This window comes from Brassica napus, chromosome C9, assembly GCF_020379485.1.
Source record: "Brassica napus cultivar Da-Ae chromosome C9, Da-Ae, whole genome shotgun sequence".
In the NCBI taxonomy this organism is placed as follows: domain Eukaryota; kingdom Viridiplantae; phylum Streptophyta; class Magnoliopsida; order Brassicales; family Brassicaceae; genus Brassica; species Brassica napus.
The window spans coordinates 25,079,713-25,100,782 of NC_063452.1; the positions used below are offsets into that span (position 1 = coordinate 25,079,713).

The 21,070-nt window shown below is 36.3% G+C and overlaps 5 protein-coding genes across 5 annotated transcripts; 2 read left to right on the top strand and 3 right to left on the bottom strand.

Annotated features, from left to right (window-relative positions):
- The first annotated feature begins 765 nt into the window (after window positions 1-765).
- Window positions 766-3,162, top strand: LOC106418340 (DNA-binding protein SMUBP-2-like). The gene is made up of 2 exons (XM_048768556.1): window positions 766-944; window positions 1,075-3,162. Exons 1-2 carry the CDS (start codon window positions 818-820, stop codon window positions 3,015-3,017), a joined length of 2,070 nt encoding a protein of 689 aa, XP_048624513.1. The 5' UTR covers window positions 766-817; the 3' UTR covers window positions 3,018-3,162.
- Window positions 3,163-3,531: 369 nt separating this feature from the next.
- Window positions 3,532-6,096, bottom strand: BNAC09G52330D (rhamnogalacturonan I rhamnosyltransferase 4). The gene is made up of 8 exons (XM_013878971.3): window positions 5,514-6,096; window positions 5,368-5,435; window positions 5,210-5,298; window positions 4,967-5,120; window positions 4,582-4,871; window positions 4,308-4,512; window positions 4,065-4,222; window positions 3,532-3,984 (listed from the first exon to the last, which is right to left on the bottom strand). The coding sequence occupies exons 1-8, from the start codon at window positions 5,731-5,733 to the stop codon at window positions 3,738-3,740; spliced, it is 1,431 nt and encodes a 476-aa protein (XP_013734425.1). The 5' UTR covers window positions 5,734-6,096; the 3' UTR covers window positions 3,532-3,737.
- A 2,415-nt stretch (window positions 6,097-8,511) lies between these two features.
- On the bottom strand, window positions 8,512-9,406 carry BNACNNG76920D. Its single transcript, XM_013859417.2, has 2 exons — window positions 8,868-9,406; window positions 8,512-8,727 (listed from the first exon to the last, which is right to left on the bottom strand). The coding sequence occupies exons 1-2, from the start codon at window positions 9,321-9,323 to the stop codon at window positions 8,641-8,643; spliced, it is 543 nt and encodes a 180-aa protein (XP_013714871.1). The 5' UTR covers window positions 9,324-9,406; the 3' UTR covers window positions 8,512-8,640.
- A 6,666-nt stretch (window positions 9,407-16,072) lies between these two features.
- On the top strand, window positions 16,073-17,375 carry BNACNNG59280D. Its single transcript, XM_013878968.3, has one exon. The coding sequence runs from the start codon at window positions 16,226-16,228 to the stop codon at window positions 17,210-17,212; it is 987 nt and encodes a 328-aa protein (XP_013734422.1). The 5' UTR covers window positions 16,073-16,225; the 3' UTR covers window positions 17,213-17,375.
- A 401-nt stretch (window positions 17,376-17,776) lies between these two features.
- LOC106443547 (xylan glycosyltransferase MUCI21-like) lies at window positions 17,777-20,495 on the bottom strand. The gene is made up of 2 exons (XM_013885103.3): window positions 19,758-20,495; window positions 17,777-19,409 (listed from the first exon to the last, which is right to left on the bottom strand). The coding sequence occupies exons 1-2, from the start codon at window positions 19,891-19,893 to the stop codon at window positions 18,184-18,186; spliced, it is 1,362 nt and encodes a 453-aa protein (XP_013740557.2). The 5' UTR covers window positions 19,894-20,495; the 3' UTR covers window positions 17,777-18,183.
- Window positions 20,496-21,070: the final 575 nt, after the last annotated feature.

A 21,070-nucleotide genomic window follows, 5' to 3' on the forward strand; every position in this document is an offset into this window, starting at 1 on the left:
TTTATTATTTCTATTAGTTTCAGCTATGATGATGGTTGCTTGGTTAATCTTGGCCTTATGATTGAAAATTCTTAAATGAATAATGAAGTTTATGAAGCTCGGTATTAGTTAACATATATATATATATATATTTATGTTAACTTATATGAGTTAACTATATTTAGTTAACACAAAAAAAAATTAAAAAAATTAATTATTTATTTATATATTTATTAGAATCCTAAATTCCATATTCCTAAAACCTACCCCACGCCCTCAATTCTAAACTCTTAGTCTAGATTAGTTAACCTTAGGATTATAAGTGTTTTTTTCTTCTTTTAAAAGTGAGAATAAAAGTGGTATTAAGAATGTGGTATTTTTGGTTGTTTCCCGTATAATATTATTACTAACTAGATTGACCTTATTTAGCTTTCAATTTTTTCATTTTAATTTTTACTTTGGTTGAGTTTGGTTTAAATTTTTAGGTATGAGTGTTTTTTCTAGCCTTAAATACAAAATTGATAACAATTTACCTATGTACCATGATTATAAATATAAATACTAATAGAGATTTATGTGTGTAAATGAGTTTGTGATTATAAATAAATATCTCACAGCTTATACAAACAAAAAAAAAATCTTCGATGTATAATAAAATGATTTATTATTTTTATGTTTTAACGCGCGGGCCTTATCTAGTCTCTTATAAAACGTTGTTTAAAATGCCCAGTGATTTTTACTTTGTATCAATCATCAGGTCTAAAATATATATAAAACTAGGCCAATAACGGACCATAAAAGCCCAAAGGTTCACAAAATCAAAGCCCATTAAAAAGTAATGCTCGAGAGCTTCACAACTATCTTCCACTCATCGTCTCCTTCCTTCTTCTTCTTCATTCTAGGGTTTCTTTCCCTCATCTCAATTTGTGGAGGGTCTTCCTCCTCGGCGAAGAACAAATCTTTTGGTAGGTATCTGGAATTTGTTGTCGTAGATAGATAGAATCCTTCATTTGGATTCATCTGAGTTTAAGATCTAGATTTTCTGCATCGTATCTCTCAAAATGCTAATACCAATCGAATTCAATTTAATTTCAGAGAATCAACAAATGGCCAAGAACCGAGGAACTGCGATGTCACTCGAGTCCTTCGTGTCAACGATGGCTCCACTTATAGACATGGAGAAAGAAGCGGAGATCTCAATGTCCCTAACCACAGGCGCGTCGAGAAACATCGAAACCGCACAGAAGAAAGGCACCACGATCCTCAACTTGAAATGCGTCGATGTGCAAACAGGTCTCATGGGGAAGTCTCTCCTCGAGTTCCAATCCAACAAAGGAGACGTCCTTCCTCCCCACAAGTTCGGCAACCACGACGTCGTCGTCTTGAAGCTCAACAAAGCCGATCTCGGCTCGTCTCCCCTTGCGCAGGGAGTCGTGTACCGGTTGAGAGACTCCTCGATCACGGTTGTGTTCGATGAGGTCCCTGAGGAAGGGCTCAACACTTCTCTGAGGCTGGAGAAGCTCGCTAACGAGGTGACGTATAGGAGGATGAAGGATACGTTGGTGCAGATGAGTAAAGGTGTGTTGAGAGGACCTGCTTCTGATTTGGTTCCTGTCTTGTTCGGTGAGAGAGGACCAACGGTTGCAAAGAAGGAGGTTGAGTTTACTCCTTTTAACAAGAGTCTTGATCAGTCTCAGAGAGATGCGATTTCCAAGGCTTTGTCTTCAAAGGATGTGTTTTTATTGCACGGTCCTCCTGGTACTGGGAAGACAACTACTGTTGTGGAGATAATCTTACAAGAAGTCAAACGCGGTTCGAAGATTCTCGCTTGTGCAGCTTCGAATATCGCTGTTGACAACATTGTCGAGAGGCTTGTTCCTCACAAGGTGAAGCTGGTGAGAGTGGGGCATCCCGCACGGCTCTTACCTCAAGTGCTGGATAGCGCTCTAGACGCTCAGGTTCTTAAGGGGGATAACAGCGCGCTAGCGAATGACATCAGGAAGGAGATGAAGGCGTTGAACGGGAAGCTGCTGAAAGCGAAAGATAGAAACACGAGGAGAGGGATACAGAAGGACCTTCGAGCTTTGGGTAAAGAGGAGCGTAAGAGGCAGCAGTTAGCTGTTTCGGACGTGATCAAGAACGCTGATGTCATTCTCACGACTCTCACTGGTGCACTAACGCGAAAGCTTGATAATATAACTTTTGACTTGGTGATTATTGATGAAGGAGCGCAGGCTCTTGAGGTTGCTTGCTGGATTGCTCTGCTTAAGGGTTCGAGATGTATACTTGCTGGAGACCATCTCCAGCTCCCACCTACGATCCAGAGCGCTGAAGCTGAGAAGAAAGGGTTAGGGATAACACTCTTTGAACGGTTAGCGGATCTTTATGGAGATGAGATTAAGTCCATGCTCACTGTTCAGTACCGTATGCATGAGCGTATTATGAACTGGTCCTCTGAAGAGCTTTACGATGGGAAGATAACAGCGCATTCAAGTGTTGCCTCGCATATGGTTTATGACTTGGAGAATGTGGAGAAATCTTCTGCAACAGAGGCGACTCTGCTGTTAGTAGATTCCGCTGGGTGTGACATGGAGGAGAAGAAAGACGAGGAAGAGAGCACTTATAACGAAGGGGAAGCAGAGGTTGCGATGGCACATGCCAAGAGACTGATCAAGAGTGGTGTTCGTTCTTGTGATATTGGAATCATCACACCTTACGCTGCTCAGGTAATGGTGCTCAGGATTCTTAGGGGCAAAGAGGAGAAGCTAAAGGAGATGGAGATCTCTACGGTGGATGGGTTCCAAGGTCGAGAGAAAGAAGCTATCATCATCTCCATGGTTAGATCAAATTCAAAGAAGGAGGTTGGGTTTCTTAAGGACCAAAGGCGAATGAACGTGGCTGTTACTCGCGCTAGAAGACAGTGTTGTGTGGTCTGCGATACAGAGACAGTGAGCAGTGATGCGTTTCTCAAACGTATGATTGAATACTTTGAGGAGCATGGGGAGTATCTCAGCGCCTCTGACTACACCAATTGGTAAACTCAAGCCAGAGCCAAATCTTCTTGGTTAGCATAGTTTCAGACCCTGTGGCGTTACTTGTCTGCATACTATCGATGGACATGTTTGTACCTTCTTCACCTAGCTTTTAATAAAAGTCTTGGTCCATCGGGCATTAATATGGTTTTATGGCTTTGTCGTGTGCATACCCGTGTTGCCCATATGATTACTTAAATTTAACCCTTCTGAGTTTTGAATATTAAGGTGAAAGTCAAAACTCGACTAAAACGAAAGTTTTAAGTTGGTATAAATTTGTTGGCTGTTACTCTCGCACTAGAAGGCAGTTTTGACTCAGCACTCATGCGAAACGAAATGAGAAAAGCAATGATGATATATGATACACAAAAACCCTTTATTACGTCCTTTTCTTTGTTACTGGAAGAAAGAAAAGCCTTAAGAGCATCTGCATCAGCATCAGCATCAGCAAAAGCTCTACCAAGTGTCTCTTAACATATAAAGATAAATAAAAATTGATGTTTTAATTAAATTACAAACATAATAAAAATTGGACCAATCGGAGCCGATTAAATTGATTTGGGTACTAATTCCTGATATAAATATACAACCCTTATAAGTTACATGTCTTAACTTTACAAAAACCGAAAAAGGTCAAAGAAAACCAGAGATGGTAACTAATCAGATCCTCCTCTAGTGGTTAGTGATCTAGTATATGCATTTTATAAATTAAAAAAAAAAGAAGCTTTAATCTGTTAAAGTTGATGGACCTTCACCGATGCATTCATGAGGATTGGCATAGAAGTAATCTTCTTCCTTTGGTTTATCAGAGATTACTTTCCTATGTGTTGGTTCTCCCATCCGTCTTCCCTCATGAGCCTCCTTGGCAGATACTGCAAACTGATCCCATGAGAGTGTCTTGTTCTTATGCAAGTCCAAAACCTCCACAAGTCTCTTCTGGTTTAGCAATATTGTTTTCTTAAACCCAAGATATCTTTCCAAAAAACAAGAAAACACTCATTTCAATAATCTTGCTGAGACTTTTAGTAAACAATGTTGATTTATGTAAAGTACCTTCGATGCCCTTCAACAACTTTAGCCATGTTTCCATAGTAGGTAGGAATAAAATTGTCACTGGCTACCGATACAATGAAGTCTAGAGCTGCCATTTGTGATGAGTGGTTCTGAAACTGTTGCAGTTCCTTAGGATCTAGTAGCATTTCTTTTTTCACCTGATAACCCATATGATTTATCAATTTGATAGTATATTATTATATGATGAAAGCTTGAAAGTGTGTCAGAGAAAAAAAAACTCACAATTCTTGGGAATGATTCTTTTAAAAGGGCTAATCTCCTCTCGCCACCGTAGATATCACCAGCTGCAATGTATATCTGTGTATCCTTCTGAAACCCTAAGGCTTTTAGGACCAAAACAGCCTCTTCTGGTGTCAATGGACAGCGTCCTTGCACCCTTCTCTCCTCAGAGACTATCTCTTTCTCTTTCCACCATGGATATGCACACCTATAGAATTCATAAAGAACATCAAGATTTTGTAGCAGAGCATCAAAGCTAGAACAGTATGTTATATACCTCATCTTTCTGAGTTCTTCAGCTTCTTTCTCAGTGCAACCATGAGTGCAGCCAGAGAAAGCCAACATATCCATCTCATATCTCAAATGCAAAGCCACAAAAGGGCCTCTCTGTTGGAGAATCTGAACTAACTTTGCTCCCAGAGCTTCGATCCGTGGAGTGAATCTCAGTCCTTGGAAGTTCACACGGCATCTCAGCCTCTGGAGATGGAGAGAAAGACCGTTGTTGGCTAATCTCGTATCACTCCTATTGAAATGTATGACTTTATGTTTCCTGAACCGCGGCAATAGCTGAAACAAGAAACTTCAACTCAATCAAAACACCAGATCATTCATAAGCAAGTAAGAAAAAAAAAAAAAAAGAAGAAGAAAGCTGCAAATTAAACCTTGTGCAAGTAATACTTTTCATTTGACCAGCTCACTGGAGGCATTTGGAACAGCTTGTAACCATATTTCTTGCTTGGCAGCCTCTTTATGATCCTTACTTCATCTCTTAATGAATCAATGAAATGGTTTATATCAAAAACATCCTCAAAGTCACTGCAAAAAAAAAAAGAAGCAAATCAAAGATGGTTTCAGTTACTATTTACTAACACACACCACCACATATACAAAAGGTGAGAACAAACCTTGGATCAGCCCAGAAAGATTTCTTATCAAGCTCTGGAACAACAAGAGTCAAGTTCAACAGTCTAGCAATTGTCACCATATCACAAATCTGAAAATAAAAAGCAAATTAAAACCTCAAAACCTGCAAATCAGAGAGTGAAGAGAGTAAGTGACAAACCGCTGCACGCATTTGATTCAAACCGCCGTTACAAGACACTCGTAGAATCCCATTGCTTGTGTAATTTCCTGCAAAGATGGTCACTTTCCTTAAAACCCTAAAGCACCCCATCAAAACCCAAATACAAAGAAACATAAAAGGCTCACGTCGAGGAGGAAGCAGAGGAGGCAATCGAACCGGCTCAACCGGAAGGGAGAACCGGGAAATCTGATTGGTTAAACCGGTGAAGAGCTGAAACAAGCAAGTCCAAACCAAAATGCAGGAGCAGACTCTAAAGAACCAAACTTGTGATCGAGTTTTGGTAACTCTTGGACTCGGTGGCTTATTATGCGTCTGAGAACTCTCCGATCTAATTTGAATCTCCATCTATCATCCGAGAAAAACTTTGCGATTACTACAACCATATCGATTCTTATTATTTTTTCCTGTGATTAGATGACAAAAACACCTTACACTTCGGTCCTACAACTATTTCTTCTTCTTTTTTCCCGAGAAAATCACCTACCTCTTCTAATTTGGAAGAAGACTTCAAAATCAAGATTCTATTGAGAATCCAAACAGCTCGAACTCATCGGAGACTCTGGTCACACGTCATTATCTCTGCCCCGCTATTTAATTTTTTTTAAAAGTCCATCATTAACTTCGTCTTTATTGTTTAACTAATCGAGTTTGAAATAACACACCAGATCACTTTATATATATCATATAGTTTTAACTTTTAAGCATTTACATGGGCTCTCTTTGAAACCTTAGGCGGAAACAAAAATTCAGTTGAAGTCCATTTATAGCCCAACTAAATTATATATTAAAAAAAAAATTGTTTAAAGAACATAGATGCAAAAATTCCGCCGCCGGTATTTGAACCCGGATTTCATGAAAGCGAGCAGGTGCGAAGTCCGAAAATCGATTTTCGAATTAAACCAGAGCACTACAGCGGATCTTGTTTATGGGGGAGGCCAAACGTAATATATTGCTTCTAAAACTCGTATGGGCCTCTTAAAGCCTACTACACTAAACACTTCATTATTCTCATAGACTGTGTAGCAGTCCCTAAAGTCGCAAAAATAACCCTTATAAATAGATTCTAAATCCCAACTAAAAGGCCTACCCCTAAAAATATTTCAAGGCTATGATGATCAATGATGATACGAGAATACAAGTGGATTCAACATCTACACTCCAAGAAACAAATATATCAAGAGTTGTGTTTAGATTTTTGAACAGTCTATGTTTAGTAGAGTAATTTGCTAGTAATAGTGAGCGGCTTTCTGTTTCCAAAGCTGTATATATATGCCATAACAACAACATCCGATCAGAAAGCGGCCGTCTCAATCCCCAACAATCCAACGATCGTCACTATGCTAGTTTGATCTATAAAAGCCGCATCAAAATTACATTTCAAAAAGCCTCAAGTTGGTCTTTTCAAACCATTTTCTTGTGAGCAGCTAAGTATTTTTGTGTTTTTGAAATCTACAAAAAGCTTAATATACTGTAGTTTCAACTGCAAAATCTTTATGCGTTTGATACCCGATAAACAACATATATCTGTTTTAAAAAATAAAACACATAAACATATATGGCCCTGTTCGTTTGCTCACCCACATGATCCATCTGGGTGAAGATGCAAATCGATATTCGTTTTGTGCATTATAATGCTACATCCAGATGGATCACCTAGCTGAATTTTTAAAAACTCATCTCAAATTCTCACACAAATGAAGGTGAATCTTGATGCTGCATCTGGATGCAGATGCATCTAGTTCAGTCCAAAATGATAAATGACAAAAAAATGACCTTTTCAAATCAAAATATTATTTTCAAACCCTAAATTCTATTTTTTTGCATATATATTTTTCTGCTATAACAAAAAAATGTATTTTCTCGCAAAAACCGAAAAATACACTTTCCCGCCAAAACCGCAAGATGCGTTTTTCCGCAAAAAAACGTAAAACACACATTTTCATAAAAACACATTTTTCGGCCAAACCAGTAAAACCGCACTTTTCGACCAAAAACCGAAAAATCGCATTTTCCCGTTAAAAAAAAAAGAAGCATTTTCCCGCCAAAACCCAAAAAATGCATTTTCCCGCCAAACTCCAAAAAGCATTTTCCGACCAAAACCGGAAAAATGCATTTTCTCGCCAAAACCGGAAACACACAATTTTCCTGCCAAAACCGGAAAACAGAATTTTCCCGCCAAAACCGAAAAAAACTCATTTCCCGCCAAAACTGGAAACACACAATTTACCCGCCAAAACTGAAAAACAGAATTTTCTCGCCAAAACCGGAAAAACGTATTTTCCCGCCAAAACCGGAAAAACTCATTTTTCCGCCAAAACCGAAAACGCATTTTTCCGCCAAAACCGGAAAAATTCCAAAACCGGAAAACGCATTTTCCCGCCATAACCGGAAAACGAAATTTTCCCGCCAAAACCGGAAAAAAGCATTTTCCCGCCAAAACCGGAAAACATAATTTTCTCGCCAAAACTGGAAAACACATTTTCTCGCCAAAATCGAAAAAATGTATTTTCCCACCCAAAACCGGAAAAAATGTATTTTCCCACCCAAAACCGGAAAAAATGTATTTTCACGCCGAAACCGCAAAAATGTTTTTCCCGCCAAAATCGCGAAAATGTTTTTCCCGCCAAAATCGTGAAAAAAACTTTTCCCGTCAAAAACATTTTTCCCGCCAAAACCGTAAAACACACTTTTCCCGTCCAAACCGCAAAACGTATTTTTCCGCCAAACCCATAAAAACGTATTTTTCCGACAAAACAACAAAAATGCACATTTTCGCCTAAAACACATTTTCCCTCAAAAACCGCAAAAATATTTTCCGCCAATACTGTAAAAATGCTATTTTTCCGCTGAAACGTAAAAAAATTATATTTTTAATCATTTTATTAAGAAGGCCACCTGGATGTAGATGGAAGTTAAAAAATGAAAAACAAACGAACATAGTTACATTCAGATGATTCATCTGGATGCATGGACGAAATGAAGAAACGAACAACACCTAGATGGAGCATCTGGATAAGACATCTAGATGGACCACTTCCAGATGTACAAAAGAACAGGACCTATCTTAGTTTGTTTTTTATGAACATTCAGTCAAATTGTTAAAAAATCATAGAAACACCCAAATGTAAACTGTATTTCACTCTATTTTCCTTTAATTTCGTATATCTTCTTACACACACATATAACACTATGAACATAACTCTGTATAATAGTCGCACAACAAATCGCCAATACAAATATATTCGCATCTTGTCACAAGATCCGAACCACTCGAACTCTGCGCCGGGATGATATCGACTCGTTCAATCTCCCAATTTCAGTTATAAGCTCCTTTATTTTCTACAAATTATTAAAACTCCACTCAGTATCAAACTAACATTTTAAAAGATGATGTCAAAAAACAACATTTTAAAAGATTTACTAAAATAAATTTAAAGATTTAAGTCTTTTTGAGTAATCAGTTTACACAAGTGACAAACCTGATCTTTCTCTCTGAGCTGAAGAAGCAGAAACCTCAGCTTCTCTTCTTGTAATCGTCTCCACCATCTCACGATCTTCACATAAACAAGGCTCGAGACCAATGAGAAGCCACAAATGAGGGTGAATGACCAGAACACCCTTGTACTACTCACGTAATTACAAGGCGCCCGCTCAAAAATTCCTGAGTCCTTCAGTCGCTTCTTGGCAGTCTCAATCACCCGCCAAGGAAACGACTGGTTCACGGTGCTTGAGGATTCATCTTCTTCTTCTTCTTCTTCTTCTTCTACGACGGGGACAACAGAATCTTCATCATCATCATCACGGCCTTGGCTTGGTTGTGATATCTGTGAGCTTAGAGGGCTAGATGCGTCGACTGGTGAGCTCGTGGATGAGGTTTGTATCACTACCCATTCACTGAACTCCTCTTCTTGCTCTGCCTCTGCATTGTTGTTCATATTTTTTTTTGGATAATGTTCTGCTTTTTGAGTCTTTTATATACGGCCGTCATTTAAAAGAAATTGACATAGAATATTGTAAAAATCTAGTAATGATATTTTGCTAGTTGAGAATAAATATCTGACAAAATGATAATGACACTACTGGTCTCTAGTATTTCTACTTTCAAAAATAAATTTATAGATATTTTAGTAAATCAAAAAGATGATTTCAGTAGACTTCAAAAGTCTCAGATTAATTTATTAATATTTATTAAAACTTAGGGAAAATTAAAAACTAGTATGCTACTTTTTTTTGGACTTAACTAGTATGCTACTTTTTTTTTTGATAAAAAACTAGTATGCTACTTGATATGATTTATTTGGTTATATTTAAAGAATTTTAATACTCATGCATAATTGTTTTTTTTTTTTGGTTCTACTGGTTGATCAATACATTATGCATGGGCGTGGCTTTTAATCAGTTATAAATTGCATGCATTGTTATATTAATTATATTTTTCTTATATATTTTTTTTTTTTTTGTAAACTAGATTATGCTTATATTCGGATCCGTTCTTATAAACACAGCTTCTTCTCTATGTAACGTACCGACTTCTTCTCTACAACAAATGTAACAAAAGCAGAGGAGAAGAGAACGGTTAATCCTGTGATTCTTCATATTTGATGGCAACGGGAGAAGTTGCTTGCTGAGATAAATTGACCATTTAAGTCTCAAATCAGATATTAGATTTTACCAAAATAAATCAGATATATTAGATTAAAGAAAATTACCATCCAACTCCATTTTAAAAAATTAGAAACATTGAAAAAATATTTTTAAGTCTTCACAGACGGTATAAGACTGACTCGAGCACGCGACTTTCACCAGTGAAACAGTATACTAAACCACAACCAACAAAGATTCTTACCAAGTTAGCCCCTAAATTATTCATAAATATATTGATCCCAAGTTCATGTTTGACTAGCTTGTGGTCAAGCCCCGGCCCTGATTGAGACTTAAAACCCTAAAAAATTAATATTTCACTAAGCAAAGAGTTAAACATCCGGTTGACGAAAATTTGATTTTGGAAGAGCGTCTGGTCCGAAAAGAATACATGATTTGGTTTTACTTTTAGTAGAGAACTAGGATACAGCTAGCGCTTTGCGTATGGTGAGTTTATTTGTAAATATTACCAATATATATTATCGACAATTTTTTTGATCATTTGTATAATTATGTCTTCTATACAGATCGAATTTTTGTAACACTAAGAAAATATAGAATGTTCTCAAATACATACATCAAAAAAAAATCAAACTTGTCTATCACAAATAGTTAAATCCAAAACATTTAGTTTCCGGTTTAGTCTCTACACACGATTTCTTCTTTGGTCCGGTTAGAACTGGATTATCATTGAACTACAAATATATACAAACGTGTATATTTTAGTTCTAGATTGAATATTGTATATTCCAAGCTTCTTTTTGAACAATAAAAATTACATGGCATAACACTTTATATACTCTATGATACTACAATAGCCAATATACACTTTCAATGACACATGTTCTATAATGATGAGTTGTAACATGATTATTTCGTTTGTTAGCTCATGTGTGTGGGAGAAGAAGAGTTGTCGTTCATTGGTACGTGTTCAATGTTGATCAAAACGTTACCTATGACATCAACAATGTATTTTTGCATTATATACAATCACTTTTATCGCCGAGTATTAAGTTAATGAGTATTAAGTTTATCATATACATTTATGTTTGAGTTAATATAAGTTTTCCTAGCAATTGAATTTTGGACTTACTAATTTTTCAATTGATTTTTATGCTGCTACGTAAGTCAAATTGATATCCTAATTAAGTGATATTTAAGCAAGACTATTTTTTAATTAATACAAACTTAAGGTTATAACTTTTTAAATGATTCTCTATTAATATATATGGGATTTGACCCAGAGAAAACACAGCTAGTTCGTCACAACAATGTTTCCGATAAGATACTCGAGTTTGATTTCTATTAGTGATTAGCCTAACTCACATCATAGTTCAAAAGTGGAAGATTGCCACATCACATTTATGTTGTCCAAGAAAACTAACCGCCACCGATGTAGGATATATTATTAGCCCATCTCAAAATGTAGGTGGGAAACAGTGTAATTGAAACAGTCCAAGCTTAACATCTCGTACATACTTCAGCAAGATAGACCACTTGTAGATGCTACATAAATTGGAAATTGTTTATGTGAAAAATCATATGTTGGGCTTTTACCATGGTCTCTGATACCATATTAGTGATTGGTCTAACTCACACCCAAAAACTAGCTCAAAATCTAAAGATGGCCACATCAAATATATATATTACCCAAATAAACTAATCACCACCAATATGGGATATATTATTAATTTCCTGTTATGCTAAGCTTGGTGATTGTCTGAAAGTTATGGTCCGTCGAGCTCATTCTTCCTCTTCATTCCTTAGTTTTGCCGCCTAGTTTTCTATTCCTTAGACCATCTCCAACAATAGATATGGTCTTAGAGTTATAAATCATTTTTTAATTGAAAATAATCAAATCATGCATAATTGTTTTTTAATTGAAAATAATCAAATCATGCATAATTGTTTTTTTTTTGGTTCTACTGGTTGATCAATACATTATGCATGGGCGTGGCTTTTAATCAGTTATAAATTGCATGCATTGTTATATTAATTATATTTTTCTTATATATTTTTTTTTTTTGTAAACTAGATTATGCTTATATTCGGATCCGTTCTTATAAACACAGCTTCTTCTCTATGTAACGTACCGACTTCTTCTCTACAACAAATGTAACAAAAGCAGAGGAGAAGAGAACAGTTAATCCTGTGATTCTTCATATTTGATGGCAACGGGAGAAGTTGCTTGCTGAGATAAATTGACCATTTAAGTCTCAAATCAGATATTAGATTTTACCAAAATAAATCAGATATATTAGATTAAAGAAAATTACCATCCAACTCCATTTTTAAAAATTAGAAACAATGAAAAATTATTTTTAAGTCTTCACAGACGGTATAAAACTGACTCGAGCACGCGACTTTCACCAGTGAAACAGTATACTAAACCACAACCAACAAAGATTCTTACCAAGTTAGCCCCTAAATTATTCATAAATATATTGATCCCAAGTTCATGTTTGACTAGCTTGTGGTCAAGCCCCGGCCCTGATTGAGACTTAAAACCCTAAAAAATTAATATTTCACTAAGCAAAGAGTTAAACATCCGGTTGACGAAAATTTGATTTTGGAAGAGCGTCTGGTCCGAAAAGAATACATGATTTGGTTTTACTTTTAGTAGAGAACTAGGATACGGCTAGCGCTTTGCGCATGGTGAATTTATTTGTAAATATTACCAATATATATTATCGACAATTTTTTTGATCATTTGTATAATTATGTCTTCTATACAGATCGAATTTTTGTAACACTAAGAAAATATAGAATGTTCTGAAATACATACATAAAAAAAAAATCAAACGTGTCTATCACAAATAGTTAAATCCAAAACATTTAGTTTCCGGTTTAGTCTCTACACACGATTTCTTCTTTGGTCCGGTTAGAACTGGATTATCATTGAACTACAAATATATACAAACGTGTATATTTTAGTTCTAGATTGAATATTGTATATTCCAAGCTTCTTTTTTTGAACAATAAAAATTACATGGCATAACACTTTATATACTCTATGATACTACAATAGCCAATATACACTTTCAAAGACACATGTTCTATAATGATGAGTTGTAACATGATTATTTCCTTTGTTAGCTCATGTGTGTGGGAGAAGAAGAGTTGTCGTTCATTGGTACGTGTTCAATGTTGATCAAAACGTTACCTATGACATCAACAATGTATTTTTGCATTATATCGATCACTTTTATCGCCGAGTATTAAGTTAATGAGTATTAAGTTTATCATATACATTTATGTTTGAGTTAATATAAGTTTTCCTAGCAATTGAATTTTGGACTTACTAATTTTCCAATTGATTTTTATGCTACTACGTAAGTCAAATTGATATCCTAATTAAGTGATACTTAAGCAAGACTATTTTTTAATTAATACAAACTTAAGGTTATAACTTTTTAAATGATTCTCTATTAATATATATGGGATTTGACCCAGAGAAAACACAGCTAGTTCGTCACAACAATGTTTCCGATAAGATACTCGAGTTTGATTTCTATTAGTGATTAGCCTAACTCACATCATAGTTCAAAAGTGGAAGATTGCCACATCACATTTATGTTGTCCAAGAAAACTAACCGCCACCGATGTAGGATATATTATTAGCCCATCTCAAAATGTAGGTGGGAAACAGTGTAATTGAAACAGTCCAAGCTTAACATCTCGTACATACTTCAGCAAGATAGACCACTTGTAGATGCTACATAAATTGGAAATTGTTTATGTGGAAAATCATATGTTGGGCTTTTACCATGGTCTCTGATACCATATTAGTGATTGGTCTAACTCACACCCAAAAACTAGCTCAAAATCTAAAGATGGCCACATCAAATATATATATTACCCAAATAAACTAATCACCACCAATGTGGGATATATTATTAATTTCCTGTTATGCTAAGTTTGGTGATTGTCTGAAAGTTATGGTCCGTCAAGCTCATTCTTCCTCTTCATTCCTTAGTTTTGCCACCTAGTTTTCTATTCCTTAGACCATCTCCAACAATAGATATGGTCTTAGAGTTCTAAATCATTTTTTAATTGAAAATAATCAAATTAAAAATTTTAGATATTTGTTTAGTTTTAACCCCTCCAATGATAGAATCAATTAAAGGTTCTAAGTTTCAAAAATTTGAAAACTTGTAATAAAAGATTACTTGCATCACATTCTATAATTAAAAAACCTTATAATTATTGAATTACATAAAATTTAAATTAATTTGACATAAATTACATAAAATTTAAATTAACTTGACATAAAAATATATAACATAGATTGAGAAATCATAAACAAAATTACAATTCTAAAGACAACTGAACACAAAGCTAAAGTAACATGAATACAATTCTCATGTCAATTACATCCTCTCTCCATTAGCTTAACTAGATTCTTCTCGAGTATACACCATCAGTTGTTCATCATCCCCTGTTTTCAACACATAGTCAAACATCAAAGTAGGGTAAGGCCACTTTGAATAAGACTGCCACCAAGCTTTGAGAACCGAGGTGGGGTCTTCTGGTACCAGAAATTGAACTCAAGCAGGTAACAAATGTTATATAAATATATCCAGAAGTCGGATGAATATATTCATAACTACGACCAATGTATCGTTCAACCAAACTATATCTCAAAATAAAATCATCTGTCCAACCATGATAAACTATAAACCGTGAAACTATAAACTAAAAGACTCTACCAAGCATTGATCACTTAAGTAAATTTGATGTAGACTGAACAAGCTGCCCTAGTTAACATCTAACAACCAATTTCAAAAGAGAACTGAAGTTACCTGTTTGGGATCTCTTTCAAGATTAGTAATGGACGAGACCATCTTTGTTAGTTAGGTTCTGTTCTCTGGCTTCATGATACGAAAAGTTCACCTGCAAATATTGGTGAGATAAATCAGACACACAAACATCAGAACAGTAATTGAGAAAAATCCTTAAAATAAACCTTTGAAAGAAAAAATAGCCGGAGCTCATATAGTTTTTAATCTCCACTGTCGGAGCTCCAATTGTCCGTGGATTTTGTTCATCGAGTTTGGTGGTGATGGTCCTCAGTCCTCTGGTGCTGGCATGAGCCTGAATGGAAGACCGGAAGAGCCGTCGGAGCAAGAATCAAAGTAGCCGGAGCTCATATAGTTTTGCCGGTGGAAGTCGTGAGTTCTCCCGATCCCTTCTCTTGCCTCCACCGTTCTCCACCGTCGCTCTTCTCGTTACCGCTCTCTTCCTTCTTCTTGTTCAATCCATCTCCTTCCTCTACCGTCTTCTCCATCAAACTCCATCCTTGGTAATTCACCAATTAGGGTTCCGAATTGAAACGAAGCGAAGGATTGGAATGAGGAAGCGTTGTGGCCTTCTGGGTTTTTTTTTTTAAAAACACTAACAAATGAGAAATTGACACGTTGCAACTTAGATATGGTTCCAAAAGTTCCATTTTTAAAACCACATCTATCTATTTTTATTCTTTTTTATTTAATTTTCAGCATATAATGAGATAGAACCATGACATAGATACCTCTTAAATAATCCATTGGAGATGGTCTTACGGCAATGACCTCATTCCTTATTTTCAAACTTTACTCTCAATTTGTGAATATATTAAGATTATTTCTCGTAGGTTGTGATTTCTATTTTTTAGAATCTCAACATTGGAGGGAAGTATTGTATATTAGTGGTTAAGATTTAAAGGTTTTTACATCCAAGTCTAAGTCTAAGGATCGAATCCCAAACTATATAATTTCTTGCAGATTCTATATTATAAGAAGTTCATATTTCAATTTCCGGAGAAAACAATTTATTAAACAATCATGCAGACAACGAAAAAATGCTTACAAATGATCTACAACATGATGCAAGTAAATTCGGCCAGATTTGGATCTTCTGGGACAGTTTAAATGATGCACTTAGGCGTAGATCTTCATAAAATAGATAGTAATATCGTCTGTGTAATATTTTTCGTAATTGTAAAATTATAATAATTTAGTGTTAAAAAAATATATATCAACATTTCCTTGGAATCATTTAGGACAAGTCTCTTCCTATTTAGGATTTAAAAAAAAAAACTTGGGAGTTTGACACGACCCGTATCTACCCTATCCATACTAATTATCTTGAAGCAAGAGTCGTAGTCACTTTAGTTTCTCGACTCTTCTTTCCAACTCCGTGTAGACTACGCGCTCTAATGGCGACTGCATCTCCTCCTCCTCCTACGGTGAATCTCTGGGTCGTCTTAACGGAATCGAAGCGGATAATAAACGCCCACTCACGCCACTTCCTCGCTCTCTCCGTCCTCTTCCTTCTCCCCCTCTGCTTCTTCGTCACCGTCTACCCCTCCGTCTCCCGCCTCATCATCGACCAATCCTCCGCTTCTCACAACAGCGTCTCCCTCCTCCGCGGCTCAATCCACGACGGCGACGTCGACGCCGACGGCAAGACCGTCCTCCTCCTTCTGATCGCTTACATCGTCGTCGTCACCGTCTTCAACCTCCTAGCGATCGGATCAATCGCGTACAGCGTGTACCAAGGATTCTACGGAAGACCGGTGAAACTCATCTCCGCCGTGAGATCGAGCTTCACCTCCTTCCTCCCTCTTCTCGCTACTCTAATCTCTTCCAATTTCATCGTATTAGCAGTTTTCTTGATTCTAGGGTTTGCAGCTTTCTTGTTAGCTCGTGTAATCGGGCTCGATTACGCTTCGCCAGATCTCTCCACCGTTGTGATACTCATCTCACTCGCGATCCTAGTCAAACTCTATGTTAACTGGATCCTCGCGTGGGCCATCGTCGTTGTTGAGTCTTCCTGGGGGTTAACGCCGTTGAAGAGAAGCAAAAGCTTAATCAAAGGGATGGAGAGCCTTTCTCTGTCTATGATCCTCCTCTACGCCGTGGCTCAGTCGTGTTTCGTTTGGATCAGCACCGTGGCTGCTTCCGCTCACATGGATGATGGCAAGTTGTGGACGAAAGCTTTCTTCGTGTTCCAGATCGTGGTCACCTCTGCGGTTCTAACGGTTTTGATGCTCTATTACGTGGCGGCGACTACGGTGATGTATATGTACTGTAAAGCTGTTCACGGGGAGCTTGCTTGGGAGTTTGCGAGAGAGTATGTGAGCTTGCCGTTTGATGATGGTAAAGTTCCTCACTTGGTCTCTGTAGCTTACAGCAATTTCTGATTAATCATCATTCAGTGTTTGAAAAGTTTGGGGCTTTTTGTATGATAAAGCAAGTTTGTGTATTGAATCTTGTTTAGTGTTTGACTCAATCGGACTGGCTTTGTGTTTGTTCTTGACACTTCTAAGCTTTTGTAATGTGATTGAATGATCTTAATTTTGTGTCTTTTGGGTGGTACAATCTACCTACCTAGTATTATAAATTCATCAAACTGATTAGTCATAATCAAAATTTTGTGCAGAGAGTCAGAGCTTCCATGAATGTCCCACAGAATGTAACAATTGTCAGGAGAACCAAAAGATACCTGTATCTTTGTCTTTCCCCGCGTACGAAATAATCCACATACGACCATAATCTTGAATCTTGCTTTTACATTTATGCTTAAGTTCACACAAATATCGAAGTAAAATATACCTTCTCAATTTCTCAGAGTTTCCATCCGTAGAAACTTGTGGTAATTGAGTAACCATGAAACAAATTCATTAAAACTCACAGGTCTTTTTCTTTGATTTGCTCTCCTTTAAACCACATATCAATAAATAACAAAGCCTATGAACTTTTACCCAAAAAACACAGCTCATGAACACGACATACAGTATAATGAAACTCGTAAATCAAGTTAGTCACGTACTGAATCAAATATGAATTTAGACAATCATTGGACCATCTTAGCTCAGCAGATGATTAATAAATCATTTCAAAAACCAATTTCATGTTTGGCCAAACGATGCTAAATATGAATTTCAGTTTAGTTTTGGTTCCCTTTCATTCAAATCATATTTTGATTTTTGCCTTCTTGAGCGAATCATATTTGTGATTTATTATTAATGTATAAGAATACGCACATAAACACACAAAAGAATAGTATATTTATTCAAACTGACCATCAAATAAATGGATAAATTTATATATAAAAGACATTTTGTACTCGGATATTACAAACCATTACGATAAGCATAAACGTATAATCAACTCAACCGTTTAAATCCATAAACAATTTAGCTTTCTCGTACGCTTTATTCATATGATTCCTAAACTGGTTCACATCTAATCTAACATCTTGTTCTTTTAAATAAACTTTTTTAGTCACACCCCAATCCTTCCTGCTAAAAGCGATAGGATCTTTAAAAACCAAATCATCTCTACTATACTTCTCTACCAAACTACTTTCTTCCACATCAATAGAATACTCCATATACTCCAACTTCATTGCTTTAGCAGGCGATCCGTAACAATTAGCCACCCAACCTACTCCAACGGGAACAACCTGAACGAAAACCGAACCGGGTCTAAGAAACAACAAATGGGTTAATGCTGCACCATGAACCCCGACCATCCCATGACTCGACTTTATAAGTTCATACGCTTCTCTCATGCTCGTCGTTCCCGTTGGTCTAAATGTGATTACCTCGAACCCAACGTTTTCAAGCATCTCTTTGACCTTCTCCTCGTTTAATATCACCCTACCAATGTTGCCATATCGACTGATCAATATGAGACGAGGCTTTTGGATTTTGAAAGTTGGTATATTTGTGTTGAAGGCTTTGTCTAGAAGGTTGTGAAAGTCCTCTAATGATTTTGAATTAGGTAATCGGGTCGAGTTTATTGCTTTAGGCCCATGTGAGATTAAACCCACAATAGCTGAAGTGAAACAATGCGTAACAGACGCATTTTCATTCTCGAGTAATATGGGTTTGTGTTTGCTAAACGCACCTAAAACTTCCATGTATTTCGGCATCCACCATTCCCTAGGATTAGCTACCACAAGGATGACATCACGGTCGGGGTAGATCACATTGGCCGTGATGAAAAGCGGAATGAAACCATCCATGAAATCGTGATAGATGCTTCCGGTGTAACCTCCAGCGCTGAAAACAATAGCCGGCGAATCATGTGTTATGTCACATGATCTGGTTAGGCCCATTGGACCTGAGGTCAGTGTTAGTTCTTGAATTTTGGACATGATCCAGTTATCTGCCTTTCTTGGGTATGGTCTGATCTTCTCAACAATCGGTGCTGATGTGGCAAAAGTGGGGTCCATGAGAGTGATAGTTTGGTTTCTGATGTCGAGATGACATAAGCCGTTGATTGAACAGAGATCGTAGTTAGTGTGGGATCGATCACATATGATTGTTGATGAAGTTGTCTCTTGTGGAGGCTTGTCGATTTTTATTGATTCCCATGTTTGTTGTAACATGCCTGCATTAGGAAACATTTTTAAAATCAATTATCGTATAATAGCTGAAATTTGTATTTAAAAATTGACATATCGACGGTTCAAAATTATTTTTGGCTAGCACTGCATGGAATAAAAGAGACATTTTATGCAATCAATCATATAGTACCCATTTTATTGATGTTATAAAGTCTGGTTTAGCATTTAGATTTAAATCAAATAAACTATTTGTGAGTTAATAACAAAATAAAGTTACACTTTTTCTCCTTTATTAACAACGTAAACTATTATTATAATTATTTTCTACAATCTTTTTCTTTTGAAGATCACAGAATCTTAAAGAAGAAGTGGTTTGATGATATTTTACATACCTTGAGACAAACTTAGCGAAGGAATCAACTTAAGGTCGGACACGGTGGAGAACAGAGCAACAAGATACAAAGCCATAACGATGACCAAGGCAACTGCTGCCACAGAATAGTTTCTCTCTGTCGTTTTTATAACCATGATTCTTTGCAAGGAGAAATATATGTATAGAAATTCGATTGAAGCTTAATATATATAGTCTTTAGGTGTCCTTTAATGGAGGATAAAAGAAGAAAAACATTGTAAGAAGATTCAGAAAATGCAGACGAGAAAATATACATATGTAGGGAAGGCATTCTCTAACAACCACCTTTATTTTAGTGTCAGCCGCTACGTGACTAACAATTTAATAATTTTAATTGGTAAAACCTTTAACAAAAATAAACAATTTTATTAATTAATATATACAGAAGTTTTAAATAATAAAATGATGATTGCATGGGAAGATTGTAATAGAACATATCTCTAATTAACTATGTATCTAAATGTAGTGTTCGGTTAGTCGCTTACATGTTTTCTTCATTTGTTGTTTTGATAATCATAAAAAAAACTTGGACAGATATTGAAATCATGTACTACCAAATTTAATAAAGACATAATTTGTTTCATGTTATAAAAGTAATGAAAAAGTCTAACATATAAGTTCTTTATATATGAGATTACACTATCATAGATAAATGTAAAGATTACAAATCATAATCTCTTGGTTATGAGCCATCCACTGTCTGGTTCATAACACTCCTCCTTTGATGCCATAACCATTTAAAGCTTCCAATGTGCTTTAATGTTGCTTCATTAAAACCTTACCAAGAAAAACCAATTGGGACAAAACCATGGTGAAAGAAAAAGAGCACAACACACATTACTCCCCCTGATTAGGACATTACTGAAGGTCCTCCAATTTTCTGCAATCCGTGGATGATGAAGATCTTGGGCAGAATATGCTTCGTCCTCGAACATGAGAGTTGGTTCTTCTTTACCATCGGCCATGCCACAATCTGATCGAACATATTGAGTCATCGACCTCAAATACACACACACGAAATCTTGGATGATGTTGCTGTGATATGCGTGTACCACCTTGTGTAAAACATAACCTGTCTGAAAACAAATCAACAAAACCAAATAACCCCTCTTTGGGCTAGTTAGTATAAAATAAACCAAAATCAAAGGCTTCTTCATCGTCTTTCTTATGGACCAATCAGATCAGTGTCTAAAACAAGACTTCTGCATCGTCCATCTCAGGACTAAATGGACTTCTTTATCGTCCACCTTTGGACTGAATGGATCAGTGTCCAAAACAAGTGATCTCACGCCC

Coding starts and splice junctions, on each gene's coding strand:
- LOC106418340 (XM_048768556.1), top strand. CDS start 818: ATGCTCGAGAGCTTCACAACTATCTTCCACTCATCGTCTCCTTCCTTC. Junction 945..1,074: donor GGCGAAGAACAAATCTTTTG/GTAGGTATCTGG, acceptor ATTTAATTTCAG/AGAATCAACAAATGGCCAAG.
- BNAC09G52330D (XM_013878971.3), bottom strand. CDS start 5,733: ATGGAGATTCAAATTAGATCGGAGAGTTCTCAGACGCATAATAAGCCA. Junction 4,872..4,966: donor AAAAGTATTACTTGCACAAG/GTTTAATTTGCA, acceptor TTCTTGTTTCAG/CTATTGCCGCGGTTCAGGAA. Junction 4,513..4,581: donor GAAGAACTCAGAAAGATGAG/GTATATAACATA, acceptor TGAATTCTATAG/GTGTGCATATCCATGGTGGA.
- BNACNNG76920D (XM_013859417.2), bottom strand. CDS start 9,323: ATGAACAACAATGCAGAGGCAGAGCAAGAAGAGGAGTTCAGTGAATGG. Junction 8,728..8,867: donor AGCTCAGAGAGAAAGATCAG/GTTTGTCACTTG, acceptor AATAATTTGTAG/AAAATAAAGGAGCTTATAAC.
- BNACNNG59280D (XM_013878968.3), top strand. CDS start 16,226: ATGGCGACTGCATCTCCTCCTCCTCCTACGGTGAATCTCTGGGTCGTC.
- LOC106443547 (XM_013885103.3), bottom strand. CDS start 19,893: ATGGTTATAAAAACGACAGAGAGAAACTATTCTGTGGCAGCAGTTGCC. Junction 19,410..19,757: donor TTCGCTAAGTTTGTCTCAAG/GTATGTAAAATA, acceptor TTCCTAATGCAG/GCATGTTACAACAAACATGG.